This window comes from Euprymna scolopes, chromosome 41 (assembly GCF_053919585.1).
Source record: "Euprymna scolopes isolate OS-2025 chromosome 41, ASM5391958v1, whole genome shotgun sequence".
In the NCBI taxonomy this organism is placed as follows: Eukaryota; Metazoa; Mollusca; class Cephalopoda; order Sepiida; family Sepiolidae; genus Euprymna; species Euprymna scolopes.
In genome coordinates this window covers 48,120,082-48,135,898 of record NC_136522.1, presented here as the reverse complement: position 1 = coordinate 48,135,898, position 15,817 = coordinate 48,120,082, and the positions used below count along the sequence as shown (strand labels likewise).

The 15,817-nt window shown below is 32.4% G+C and overlaps 1 protein-coding gene across 17 annotated transcripts in view; it reads right to left on the bottom strand.

Moving 5' to 3' along the window:
* The window catches only part of LOC145266513 (liprin-beta-1-like), an 840,289-nt gene that overhangs the window by 153,099 nt on the left and 671,373 nt on the right, over positions 1–15,817 (bottom strand). For all 17 annotated transcript variants that reach the window (XM_080122251.1, XM_080122249.1, XM_080122253.1 and 14 more), the window contains one exon: positions 15,648–15,709. In XM_080122251.1, coding sequence (XP_079978377.1) covers positions 15,648–15,709 — 62 coding nt within the window. The remainder of the gene's footprint in view (positions 1–15,647; positions 15,710–15,817) is intronic.

The following is a 15,817-nucleotide window of genomic DNA, read 5'->3' as shown; positions in this document are numbered from 1 at the left end:
CTCTTGCCTCACAGTTACACGTGCAGCTGCCTCCTACAAAGGGTATTCTTTGTCTTTCAGGACTGAATGGAGGCATCAGCAGCATTTATTACTCCATATTTCTATACATATATACTTTACATTTATTACTACATAGTATTAACTTTTCCTCACTGCACTCCAATCCTATCAGCAAATTAAAAAAAATTTGGAACAGACTCCATAGCCTCGTCATCCAAATATATTTTGTCCACATCTGACTTCTCGTCCATCTGCATGGTCTTACACTTCTTGCACGCAAACGGGTCATCATTTCTGAACCTACCTGCAATTCCATTTCACTTCTTGTATAGCCATTGTTTACAGTTCCACAAAAAAGGGGAGATAAGCGATAAAAAATAAAAGCGGAAGTAAAAAAAAAAAAGGAAGAGATAGAAAATGGATGAAGATGATAAAGGAGGAACAACAAAACAACCACCACAACAAAAACACAAACATTCTTTGGTAAATGTTTACTATCACACTCATCGGGGGGGCGGGGCGGGGGGATTCTTCTATTGAGATGATTACATGTATAGAGACAGTAAAAAAATAAAAATAAAAGACACAAAGAACGATTTTAAGATTTCCGAGTGGGTAATCACTTTCTTATGTATATTTAACATAGAAATGCACCTAATTCCTGACCAGTTAATGGTAAATGGAGATATGTAAAGAATAGTGTAACCTTTTTTCTATTTATTTGCAGACTGTTATCCTCATCTTCATAGTTATTGCTGTTTCAGACACCAACTCATCTTCTGGCTTTCTCCAGGTGGTTATCCGCAACAAGATAGGAATGCTGAGTTACTGCCTTCCATAGTTGTTGTTGCCTCACCACATTTCAGTCAACTAATCCTTTGGTTTGCTTTGCGTAGGATTGAAACCACTATCTTTAGACAATGCTCACTTGGAACCAGAGAGATTCAACGCCTCTATCATTGCGGCACGACAACAACTATGGAAGGCAGTAATTACTGCCTTAACACCAACTCACATTCCTATATCATCGCGGTTAACCACCAGAAGAAGGCGAAAGGAATAGTTGGCCGAAATGTGGTGAAAGAACAACTATGAAGGTAAGGATGAGAGTCCGCAAATAAATAAATAAATAAATAAATAAATAAACCGATTACTAAAAGGATTTCAATAAAAAATAATATATAAAACTTTTTTATTTATTAAAAATAAAGCAAAACATGCAAATAAAATAAGGATTTTTTTCTTTTCTTTTTGAAACATAAACTTCAAATTTTTCATATTTTCTGAAAAGATGGTATAGATATGCTGTAGTTATATCTATACCCTAGAAAAAGACATGTATCTGAAAATGAAGATGGATTTTTTTTTTTTTGGTTTGCTGGAACTGAGTATAATTTAAAAATTTGTTAAAACATATTTTCAATAGAAAAACAAAGATAATTGGGGTCTCCATTTAGTATTAACTGACCAGGAAGTGGTTGGTCAATGTTAAATTCATACAGGAAAATGATCCGCAACTGCAAAGTCGTCAATATTGGCCTTTTCTTTTCAGGCTAATTATAAGTAATCTCCTTCCACTTAAAAAAAAAAAATCTGAGGGAATTTTGGGGTGAGATTGGTTTGTTTGTTTTACAGCACACCAATGCTTTTCAGTTTATTCAATGCCAAATCTAGTAATTTGGGATAACAACGCTTCGAGTTTTGTATATCTTTTTTTCTTTTTTACACAGTGATCACCACTTATCAAGGCCCGGAAGCCACTCAGGGATAAGGGTTATTGCAAGTACATTACGTTAGTGTGGAGATTTGATGAGGTGTTTACTTAAGGGAGCGGTTCATTAGGAATTTGTTAACATTGGACTTGAAGACATCCAAGTTGTAGTCCGGTGGGAAGCAGGCAGACGGAACAGAGTTCCACAGGCGTGCAGTTCTAAGAAAGAAGCTTTGTTCATGAAATCCGCGTTTTGGTTTAGGCACAGATATAGAGTGGGGGAAATTTTTCACAATGGATTCAGCTAGACGGGTGTTTTTCGTGAAAGATTGGCGAGGGGGGACCAGAGATTGGAGTTCAGACGAGCACCTGCCATGGAAATAACAATAAAACAAGGATAGGCTCGCAACGTCTCTTCTGTGGGAGAGAGGTTGCAGGGTAGAGAAAAGGGCATCCCCCACTAAGCCACAAAGTCTATTTTGTACTCTGTCAAGGCAGGATAGGCTGTTTTTAGCAGCTCCTGCCCACATATGGCAACAGTATTCCATCCTTGGACGTACTTGGCTTCAAATATTTATTCATGGTGTTTGGTTTAAATGTTTTGTAGAAGAAAATTATTATTATTTTTAACTTTGCAGAACATGACTGAGTTTTATGAAAAGGAAAGAAGAAAAAAATATCTATGTTTGGTGCATTTTAGATCAGGAAGCCATTATCTTCAGACAGCCTGGTCTAGTTACACCATGGAGGTTGGGGGGGGTAAACTCTAATGAGTGTGATAGAAAGAAACAAAAAATATCCATTAAAAAAAAAAAAAGAAAGTTGAGTTCTTATATATTAGTGATATCAGATCAATCCGAAACAGCAACACACATACACAACCAAACACAAAAAATGTACTCACAATTCACACATGTCTAACAATGTCAACATTGATAGTTAAAAGATTATTGTAAATTTAAATCAATTCTATTATTTTCAGATTATCGTCTTAATAAACCTAATGACGTGTTCATATATAAAAATAAAAAATGTAGGAAATTGGGTGCTGTTGGTCATTCTTTTGTCACCATGACTAGAAAATGCCTATTCTACTTTTAACTAAAATCATTGATCACCATAATACCGCATTTACTCCAACAGTCGTCCTACTTAAAATTTCCCAAACTTTGATTTCATTTGAAAGTTTATAAACTGTGACATTCTGTATTTTTACTTTTACATTGTACTGATTATTTTATTGCTATGAATACATATTATTCTCATATAGAAGTAAATATACTTATTTTGTCATCTAATTTACATATGTGCCGGTGATGTGTACAGACACACATATGTAAATTAGATGACTATGCTGAAAGAGTCACTATTTTAGAGATATTAAGAAATATTAGAGTGGTTGAGTGAGAGGGGTGGTAAGAGAAATACACAGATAGCTCAGAGAGAGAGAGAGCAATAGCTGACATTTTCAGTTAATTATAATTTATGACTAATTTGAACAATTTGTTTTCAAACAAAACTGAATTCCAGAACTAAAGAATATCTTAGCATATATGTGCTTAAAACAAAGTGTTAACTGGTCTACACTTGCCCTGATGGATTATTAACTATGCTGCGTTTCCAAGCAACAAATTCTATGGTTAAATTCAGCACACTGCTGCCAAAAACTTGCTACTCCAAAACTCGACACACTACTGACAAAACTTCCTACTCCAAAACTCGACACACTACTGACAAAACTTCCTACTGCAAAACTCGACACACTACTGACAAAACTTGCTACTCCAAAACTCGACACACTACTGACAAAACTTGCTACTCCAAAACTCGACACACTACTGACAAAACTTGCTACTCCAAAACTCGACACACTACTGACAAAACTTGCTACTCCAAAACTCGACACACTACTGACAAAACTTGCTACTCCAAAACTCGACACACTACTGACAAAACTTGCTACTCCAAAACTCGACACACTACTGACAAAACTTGCTACTCCAAAACTCGACATACTACTGACAAAACTTGCTACTCCAACATCCAAAATTGGCCCAGTCTCTGAAAATCAGGGGTTTTTTTTAATTTCAAACCAGAAGCATCTCATTTGGTGACAATATTGTAAACATATTAAGAGAAAAGGTGTCCATTTTTCAAAAATTTTCTTCATTCTTTTTGTTTGCACTGAACCCTACAGGCTGCACAAAAACAGGTTTGTACCAATTTTTAAGGCATTTAATAACAGAAAAGTAACTTATCTTTTCTTTTGGTAGCATTTTTAGACCAAAATATAGGACAAATTCTTAGGCCAAAATCAATTAAAAATACACAGTTTTGTTTAGATTGGTTATTTTGTTTTATATCATACCAATCCTTTGCGGATTATTTGATGCTGAATCAGGTCATTTTTGGTAAAAGGTTTTATGCTGCAATTTCTTAATATCTGCAATTATTTATTCGTGCTGTTTGGTAGAACAAAGAGTGTTGTACATTTCTGACTGAAACTTGGTAGAGAATTCACTCAAACTGAAGTTTATTGTTATCAAATATGGGTTGGTTATAAAAAGAAGTTTGAATGTTTATTAATGTACTAGCAGGCTTGGTTGGTTTTGTTTTACAGCATATCAACCCTTTTCGGGTTATTTCATGCCGAATCCAAAGATTCGGAAGAAATTTTTTTTAATAGAATATATTTGTTTTCAAGTTGGTTTCTATTTGACCCATAGTTGGGACCCTAACAGGTACTACCACTCCAGGTCAGAATGGATCTGGGAGCAATGGCAATTAAAGGGTGGCTCCACACTCCCCAAAGCTCGCAAGCTGGGGCCTCACCACTGGATATAGTTTAAGGTCATATCCAGGACCACTAGCAGGGAAACCTGATGTTATCCAGGATTGAATTAGGATCAATGAATAGTCCACATTCCCAATACTTTTATTGTCATCAAAATCAGTAAAATTACCCATTTTTAAATCAAATTAATGAATTGTCTGCTCTAGTCAAGGACAGACCAGTGCACCGGGAGGAAACTTCACATGCCTCCATGCAGTTACTTCACAATACATTGTAGTTTACATTGCACTGTAGCGAACCTATAGTTGATTTTATAAAATTGTTTTTATATAATGGCATGAATTAAAGTTTAAAACGTAAAGGTCTAATTGTTCAACTGTGCGCTAAACTGAAACAATAATTCCAAAAGCACCCCAGCATTATCAAAGAACCTCCTGTTTTTTTATATGCTATCCCCTTTTGTTTGTGTGGTGATAAAACTTCTAAAATGCACTTGTGATGTTAGGTTGTATCAGAGAGTTAACTTTGGTCAAAATCAGACTGTTCCTTCTTTAATTGGATTATCGCTACTTATCGGGGGTATTCCGATACAAAACCTATCTAAGACCACTCCTAGACGCAAAGTTTATTTGTGTGAAATTTTTAAAAAATTGTCCCAGCCATTTCGGAGTCTATAGGTAATGAACAGACATACGCAAAGTGTCATTTATATATAAGTGGAGATTATATTCTTGCTTACCGATGAGTGTATAAACCTTTATACACACCAGTGTCGTCATTGTAGAAGCCAGGTTCTTGCTTGTCTATGTTTACAAAACCACTTGCATGCTGGTGCTGATTTATTAGAAGGTTCATTTTAAAAGAGGGTCACAGTTAGAGTATAAAATCAAAGTGACAAATTACTAAGGTACACATATAATGTACATGTGAAAGAGAGACAGAGGAAAAGTTTGCTTTGCTATATCCGGCCACTCTGTGCACACTGATCCCACCATCTCCCTTATTGGAAACAATGTCCTAAACATGTCTTTCCTACCTAAAATATTGCCAGACCATGTGACTAGAGTGAATTCATGTTGCATTATATCCCAGAGCTGGAATTATTTTTAGACTACGCTGTATTTATTGTAGTTGCTTGGTTGAATAATGGACAAGGCAAAAGTAGGAAGAAAATGAGGCTGTCAGCTAGACCAACACGAAAACATAATCATCAAATCGCACATGATTGAATTAGAAAAAAAAAAAACTTGAAAATTTAAACAAAGATAAAAGTTTACAGTTCTGAGTTATAAATGTTTCTATTATTTAGATTGATCAGACGATTGTTCTCATATTGAGTATTATTTGTGCAACGCTTCGGTCAGATTGGCTTTCGACCGTTCTCGGTCATGAAAAGACACCGTCGCCAGTAACTTTTTTTTTCTTTTCCAAACAACGACCAACATACCTACAGACAGTCGAAAGACAATTCGACCAAAATGTTGTGCAAATAACACTGAAGATGAGAACAATAGTCCAATCAATATAAGTAATAGAAAAAATACAGTTAATCATTTTATGTGTAAATTACATTTAATATGAAAAATTATGAATGCATTAGTATACGAAAGATCTGTAAGTATTCAAGTTTACATTAATTAACTTCTATGAGGTTTTTAATATTAATTAACTTCTATGAGGTTTTTAATATTAATTAATTAATTAATTTCTATGAGGTTTTTAATATTGTTGTGTTATCAGATTTGAAGTTGTTTTGAAACTTTTCTAATTTGCATCATTTTTATTTTGGACAGCTAGACTCATGTTAGTGTTAACGTTTTAGGGCCTTTTCATATTCATTTTATTTTAACTTTTGTCTTTTTTTTTTTTTTTTTGAAAATATTGATATTGCAAAAAAAAAAAAAAGATAACTCTTTGATTTTAATGGAGAATCTAAATTGTAATTGGGGTAACTAAAAACTAATAATAAACAACTTCAAAACAAGAAAGAAAAAAAGTAATTAACAAAAATAAAATAAATTAAAATAAAACAAAAAACAATCAAAATAGATTTAGGAGAAAAACAATGATATGGCTGCAAAATAATAAAACTAAACTGAATTAATTTTTATTTTTAAATTAAAAACAAAAATTAATCTTTTTTTTAATTTAAAAATTAAAAAATTTTCTTTATATATTAATTAAATTATTTAAAAAAGAAAAAACAAAAACAAATGGAAAGCACGTCACGCATTGATTTCCCCCCTTCTATAGATGCACTTACCCATAGAAGTCCACTGTTCTGGAAAAATCAAAATCAATCAGGGATCACAAAATTAATAAAATTTGGAAAAATTCAAAAAAATAAAAACGATTCTAATTTTTCCAAATTATGTGGACTTTTCCCTCTCATTTAATTGTTGTGGTATAAATGCTGAAAGGAATAACGAGAAGACTCGGAAACAGTGAAATGAATAATATATTAACAAAAACACAGACATGTATGTTAGTTGAGTGGGAACTAGGCTCAACTGAAGGACGAGTAATGTTACAACTCTCTCCCTCAGAGTCTTGAATCCAGACTCACTGGAAAGCAGAACCTGCTTACCGGAAATGACGTCAGGAATAGTCTATCGCCAGAATCTGTAGAGGTGCCACCCTAGCACTAATATAGTATTAATGATAGAACAGAGCTCTATAGATAAATTTATCTTTAGTTGATCTTGGACAACTAAATATGCACCCAATTTTCCAATTTTATGTTGAGACTTGAAGGTATAAACATTCTAATTTTTTCAGCATTTTCCATTTTTTTTTTTTTTTTTTTTTTTTTTTTTTCAAAAACAGCCTTCATTAAAATTCTATTAAACTTTTTTTGCTTACATAATTTGACTGTGCTCGTTTTATTTAAAAAAAAAAAAACATTGAAAAAACATTTTTTATTCAATTATAAGCTTTGGAAAATTGTTGGTGAAAAATACCCCCCCCCAAAAAAAAAACACAATTGCCAAAAGTCACAGTTATTTGACAATGTATCTTCGTGATACTATTGACGTTCTCTCCCTCAAGAGTTAGAAAAAATATATATATATTTAACAAAAAAGGAAGAAATAAGTTTATCAACAGAACATAGGAAGTTGTTCATAAAGAAACACAAAAGAAAACTAAGATGGGATTGTTCATCAAGATGTGGCAGGAACAGGAACAAGGGATCGGTCAATATACTGTCGAGTTCATTTTAAGAGTGGCAATGAGTTTTGGGACGATTTACAACAGTTAGAGACGGTTTGCGAATTTGTGACAATTGATGACAGAGTTGACATTTGTGAATTGGACAAAGTTGAAGGTAGGTGGTGGCTTGGATCAGATTGAGAGAGCCTTAGTAAATTGAGATGAACAGACAAACATGACCCTGGCAGAAGATGTAGATGGAGATTTCAGCAGATAGAGTCGATGGTGTCGCAACTGATATTTGCAGAATCTGTCAAGTTTGTGCTTTTTTGGGGTTTTTATTTTTTTATACTTGTGAACCCATGCACCCCCCCCTCTTTGACAGATGCTAATGTGAGAAATGACACGGTCAGAAGAAAAGATGAAAGCGAAAAAAATACGCAGAAACATCTAACGAGGGTCGTTAACACAGTTCCTTTTATTACCACTTATCAAGGCCAAAATCAACTTGAAGATAAAGATAACAATTCATCCATCTCATTAACTGGAGATGGATGGATTGTCAGTCGAATCATAATGAATTTTACAAAGACAATTCGTCGATGCATGGAGTATTGTTGCCACATCTTGGCTGATGCATCTACCACTTGCCTCTCACTCCGAAAGAGTTAAAAAAAAAAAGAGTCTCAAATCTAATAGGTCTCGCACTATCAAGCAGGCTCCAACCTCTGTCCCATCGCTGCCTCCTTTTGGCTGTTTTACAAGTGCTTTAATGGAATGTGCTCTGATAAACTCTCAGCACTTCTGCCTCCTTCACGTACATACCACCGATTAACCTGACAAGCAGCAAAATCACTCTCCTTCACTGTTGACGTACCTAGATGCTCGAAAGCCTTCTACTCTAATAGTTTCTTCAAACTGCTAGACTTTAGGATTTTCTCCTGGTTTCCTGCCTCTCTGTACTAAAATGTAGAAGTTTAAATGCAATGTGAACAGACATCTTGCTACTCAACTCCTCATAGTCTCCTGTTAGACACAATCTCAAATAATAGCCCCTTATGTTTCAAGTGGCAATATGCCTTGTTTGGGGGTGAAAAAGAGTTAAAAAAATATACAGAGTCATAGTATAAAAAATTATGTTGCTAAAGGGAGTTCAATTTTGTGACAAGATGTTTCTTTTTATAAATTTAAATTTGACTTTCTAAGAACTTTGATCCAAGTGAATTTATAAAAATCAATATTACGGATTTTTAACTTTTCTTTACGATTTTGTTATTTAACTATATTTGGAATCATGAACCCCATTTTTAATATACTAGAATGTTAAATCGCTTGTTTGAATATTGCAATTTTTAAAGTTTCAATTTTTATGCTAACAAGAGATTCTATAGTTTTACACTGCCAGTTTATTTCCTCAGAAGAATTAAAAGCAAACTAATTTTTTTAAACTCCATGGAATTAATTATATTTTTTGTTTTTTTTTAATTTTTTATGAATTATCACATGTAAATTTTTATTTCTCATCTTTTTATTGTTTCATGCTCTATTTATAATACTGAAAATCTTTATCGAGATAGGATCTGATATATATTATCTATACTAGCAGGACCTGTGGAAATTCCACAGAGGACTCCTTCATATGTACTATATTGATGTTGCCATCTTGTAGATGTTCAGTGTAAATAGAGACACTCTGATATTGTAGCTTTTTTGTAAAAATTGCAAAAGTATTTATCTAAGCTAGCATGTATGCCTGGCAAAGTCCGGTTGTAAAGTACGCTTAAATATGATATTTTAATTCTTGCAGATTTCACATATATTATTTTTGAGTTAATGTTCTATCGATTTTTATATATTATAAAGTTGCAATTTCATAAATAAAAATATATCCATATGACTTGGGTGCATTTGCTTGAATCGAAACCAGAATAAAAACTTATGAAAAAAATACATGTATATATATATATATATATATAACTTGAGTTCCTTCAGCCATAATTAAAACCATAACCCAAACTTACAAAGAATTCTTGATAAAATTATTCATAAAAAAAATAGATAACTTAAGTGCCATCAGCTATAATCAAAACCAAAACTTATGAAGAATTCTTGGTAAAATTATTTATGACAAGAAAGGAAGTTCATAAAAATTAAACGACCCAGATGTAAGTATGACACAGAAAATAACACACATACTATCGTATTGATATATAGATTTGTATTATGTGGTGTGCTTGTGATTTGAAAAAAAAAATTCAGTTATTCTAAAATTTTGTGATGCAATTATGATGTACAAAAAAATTTTTTCTTTTTTTTTTAGAATTCAAATTGTATTGTTTATAAAATAGAATGTTTTTTGCTGTCTTTTTTAATATTAGTGCCATGTACAAAGTTTTATTGAGAATGCGGTAGAAAAGAGCTAATCTGGGCCTAAGTTGGAGTGCTGTTCAGTTAGTATGAATTTGTTGAAAACTTTCTCAAGGTGTCGGATTTGAAGAAAATAAGATAGAAGTACAATATTTGAAAATATGTGGGCATTTGTGACATGAAAAAATTGTTTTGCTTTTTTTTTTTTTTTCTTTAATCAAACAGTTTTTAGAATTCAAAATATTTATGGTGCGATTATGTGTGCTTTGTTCGAATTAATTGAAGCCATTAAAATTAAAAATGTAAGGTGCGTTTATGAAATGTAATGAATGTTTTCTTAATTTTTTTTTAATATCAATATTATGTACAAAGTTTTATTGGAAATATAGAAAAGAGCTAGTTTGGACGTAAATTCAAGTTCTATTCGGTTAGTATAAACTTGCTGGTTAAAGAAAATAAATTTTGGAAAGCAGTACATTGTTTAATTGCATCATATAACGATTCAAGAAATTTTTGCTGGGATTTATTTAAAACTAGCGGGGGTACCCGGCGTTGCCCAGGGTGTGGAGAGATGAAACCCTGGTAGGCAGCCCTGGTGGAGAGAGGTGTTAAAAAAAAAATGTGGTAGTAGGTAGGCAGGCAGGCAGGCTTGAACAACGACTTGGAAAAATGTTGACGAAAAAAGCAACCCCTCTTTGTGTGAAAAATGGCAGAGTTGAGAGTGAAGGAATTAATGTTTTTGGACAACTTTTCGATATTTGTTGTCCGAAAGACCGAGCTTTGAAATGATACTGATTTTGTCACATTCCAACGTGTGTCTGTTGGAAGTTTTTGCGAGACATACAAACGTGTGCACACACATGCACATTTTGTCTTTTATATATTAGATGAATTTAATAATTCTAGTTTGTGTATATTTTAAAAGAATAATCATGTTCTGATGCATGAGAGAATAGTTATTTTGAGAATTTTTATTTTTTATATTTCTTATGTTCACCAAACCTTTTTTTATTTTTTTTACTTCAAATTGAGTTTTGGCATATATATATATATATATATATATATATATATATATATATATATATATATGAATATTGCCATATTGCAAAATGATACTTTACACAGAGAGAAAGGTATTTTACTTATATATACCTTTTGATGAAATGTATCAGATGTTTGTTGTTTTTAGTGTCTCTCAACATGATATCTGCTTTCTTTGTTGTTGTTGTTGTTAAACATAGCAGATGTTAACATAAACTTGATTTCTATAAATGGAAACTGAAGGGTCCTTAAGCTTCACAAGTTATGCAATTATGACGAAGGATGAAACAGGATCTATTTTGCTCACAGTATCATTCATACCTGTCTAGGGGATTGCCAGGTGCATGTTTAGATTGGGAAACTTTTAAATTGATGCATTTCAGGTGAACACATTACATACTTATGGGTGTCAAAATTAGTATAAATTCTAAAAGTTATGAAAAATGATCCAGTAATAGATGTTCTAAACGTAGTTTTTAGAAAAAATAATAATAATCCGACATTTTGCATTTTGAAATGATGGATTGTCAAAATCATCAATTGCAGTTACCTCCCCTGGAAATGTAGGAACTCTTCCACATTAAAACTCTTCCACATTAAAACTCTTCCACATTAAAACTCTTCCACATTAAAACTCTTCCACATTAAAACATACAATAAAACTCTTCCACATTAAAACATACAATAAAACTCTTCCACATTAAAACATACAATAAAACTCTTCCACATTAAAACATACAATAAAACTCTTCCACATTAAAACATACAATAAAACTCTTCCACATTAAAACATACAATAAAACTTTATAAATCAATAAATTTTATTTGTAATTATTTTTCTACTGGATAACTATTTTGGAATCTTTGGAATTTATACCAATTTCAACATGACATATGTTTTCACCTGAAATGTGTTGGTTTTAAAGATCACCAATCTACATAAGTCCCAATTGCTATTTTATTCCGTCGTGGCATTAAGCCCCTACAGAGGTTAATGTCAATGGTGTGATTTCCTGCCTCCAGGAGTGGAGTCAGGAAATGACAGCACTAGCAAAACAAATAGAAAACCCCTGGTCTTTTTTTGCTAATATAAAACTGTTTAATTTTGTTTCTTTATCAAATCACAAACACGAAGACCAGGCATTGCCCGGGATTGAATGAGAATTGTCTAACCAGTAAAACCATATAGCCTGATTTAAATTTTATTATATTTTTATAATGTGTAAACTAGTAATTCCCAACCATTTTTACAAAGCTGTACACTATTAAGCTCTTTAAATTTTCACAGCACACTTATCACAAAAAATTAATATTTTCTACGCATAAATCCTATTTATGCAATAAAATAAAGTTTAGCTTGAAGGTTAGGTTTGGTACTAAGGCGTTTTTTTAATCTAACTTGAAACCATTGCTGTGTAGGAACAAGAGCAGATATACTCACGGCTTAAGATTTTGAATATGTTTATTTTATAATAGCATTGCTGATTGGTTATAGCAGTTAATTTCCTTTCTGGCTTGTCCAATTGGAGATTAGCTCTCTGGCCAGGTGACCATGTGACAGAATTTATAAATGGTTAAACACACAGCAATTCTCTCTTTCTTTCTGGCTCTCTGAAGGCATCTCCCATGCAGCATGGATCAATCCCTAACTACACACAACACAACCCACCTGGGCCTTTTGTCCTGGAGGTTGTCTAAGATGAAAAGACAATGAATCCAACATGGCTACCGCTAGATCCAGACTTAAATATGGTAAACAGATGCACTTTTTTATCTTCTACAGGATTGTCTCTAATCTTTCCTGACACAAGCTTTTATTAACTTCAACATATTCATGAAGTCACAACAGGTTTGTCTAATCATTCATCAACGTTTCTACACTTGAACTCTTCCCAATACAAACCTACTAATGAAGATAAGCAATAAAGTTATTAAATATCTTTGTTATTCAGCACTTTCATTAGATGATGTTTGGCTGCATGTGTATCTTTAATCCAGTAAAATCCAAATTTCAAGTCATCATGACTATGCAATCAGTAAAATTTTGCTTTTTTAATAAAGTTATAGATACAAGAACCAAGAAAGAAAATGGCCGCTGAGTTAGGGTTTTATATAAAAACTCAAATTGAAAGAAATCCTTACTTCATATATAAATTATACAGATAATTGTTTAGTTTAATTGGAATTCATTATTGAGATGAGTATTATTTATATTAATTTATTTACTGCGGACTATTATTCTCATCTTTATTAGTTGTCGTTTCACGACGTTTCGGCCAACTATTCGTCTGACCTTTGTCAGGTGGTAACCGCGACTGTTCCACGGGCCTTCAGAGCCCATAGCACAGTTGACTATTATTCTCATCTTTATTAGTTGTCGTTTCACGACGTTTCGGCCAACTATTCCTCTGCCCTTCATCAGGTTGTATCCGTGACGAATAGGAACTTCGAATCTCCTAACTGCATTTTCAGCAATCACTGCCATCCGTAGTTGTTGTCGTCTCACCACGTCAACAACTAATAAAGATGAGATTAATAGTTCGCAATAAATAAATAAATATAAATACTCATCTCAATAATGAATTCCAATTAAAATAATATACCAATCGGTACGGACCTGACCATGGAAGATCATATAATAAATAAACATGGATTTATAAAATAAAAAAATCCAACCTTGATCGTCCTTCGGGGCCCGTGGCGCAGTTGATAGAGACGTTGAATCTCTACGGTTCCAGATGAGAATTGTCTGAAGATAGCGGTTTCAATCCTACCTAAAGCCGGCCAGAGGCTTACTTGGCCAAAACGTGGTGAGACGACAACAACTATGGATGGCAGTGATTCCTGAGAATGCAGTTAGGAGATTTGAAGTTCCTATCCGTCATGGTTACAATCTGACGAAGGCCAGAGGAATAGTTGGCCGAAACGTTGTGAAACAACAACTAATAAAGATGAGAATAATAGTCCACAATTAATAAATTAATATAAATAATTGTTTGTATGGTAAATTTGCTTCATTAAAAAAAAATTTTTTTTTGTCTTACATCTCTAATCATAAATCGACTCTGAATAACAGTTCAATGTCCATGGTAAATTATAGACATTATGTCTACAAAGAATTGGCTATTAACTGACGCTAAGCAATCTTTTGAAGTATTTTGAAATAGTCAGACAGCTTCATGGCAAGTTGGAATATTGTTATTTATTCTGTCTACATGAAATCATTGTCATAAACATCATTTACCAGAAATATTGGGCATAGTCTAAGAATTCAGCATCCATTTTCTTTCTAGGTCACTGTATCTACACATTACTTTTTAAAATATTCACTAAGAGGCTACTCAACTGAGGTTTGATTCTCAACGACTCAAAATAATAGTACTTCGTGCTGCTTTGCTAAACAACTTGCTAAAGACCAAGATAAATGGAGTAATCCTGGAAAAGTAGTTGTACTCTCCCTTACATCTTAGTATAGTAGTTAATAAAAAGGAGCAACTATAGTCTATCATTTTACTTTATCTTCTTGACCTCATACAGAATTGCCATTGAGTTACATAAACTCCTCATCATTTTAATTTTCATGAATCAAAAATCCCTCTAAATTTTGGCACTTTATTTCAATGTCCTTTGGGAGAATGTATCGACGACAATAAAAAAATAATTGTTACATCGGTTTTACTACCACAACAATTTCTTATAGGCTCATTCTTCTCAACACTAGCTTAATTTGTGAATACCTAAAAAGCAGGATTACCCCACCCTTCTCAAGAAACACATTTTAATTTATAATACAAAAATATACCTTGATAATATAATAAGATTAAAGAGCTATTTACGTTAAAACTAGACATCCCATAATAACATTAATTATGGAAGTAGTCACAAAATTTTCAAGTACCTAGTGTAATAATTGCCATAAATTATTTACGATTAAGCAATCTCTTTTTGAATTTTGTACACACAATGCATGTTACCATGTTTGCAGTCATAAATCACTAGCCGTTAAAAATCTTAGAAGTAAAGATATAGTTATAATTACACCAAGACTATCATCGCCTGCTGATGATTTGATGAAAGAAAAAGATGGGGAAAAAAAAAAAAGATGCAACAAAAAACTTATATACAATGTGACTGAAATACTAAATAGAAATAATTGAAAAAAGTAAAAAAGGAATCAATGTCATTTAATGAAATCCATAGCTTTTTTTTTTCAATCCAAGAAAAAAAATAATTGTATTTTTTTCTGAGGAACTTATGTCTCTGGAGATTTCTTTGGTGAATTACTACCATTCAATGAAACATGTGTAAGACAACATAACAGTAATAAAACAATATGAATGTAAAATAAATCCACTTGTGGCTTTGGAATGTTTACTATATATATATATATATATATATATATATATATATATATATATATATATATATATGTATGTATGTATGTATGTTTATTATTGATTGAAATACAAGATATTCTTCTGGTTCCCAAGGGTTATCTACCCTTACTGTAGACCTCCACTTCCATAAAAAAAATAAGTTGTAATAATCTGATGTATAAAATGGAAAGTAAAAAAAAATGGTTACCTTTTCTTCATTTGCTGTCATCAAAGATTCAACAGCCTTCTTTAATTTTTCAATCTCTCCCTCTGAGGATAGAAGAAAAAAAGAAAAAAATTGATAAGGATTTTATTGTATTAGTCTATACAACTTGTCATGTTATATAGTAATGGCTTAGTCATGAAACAACTGACCTC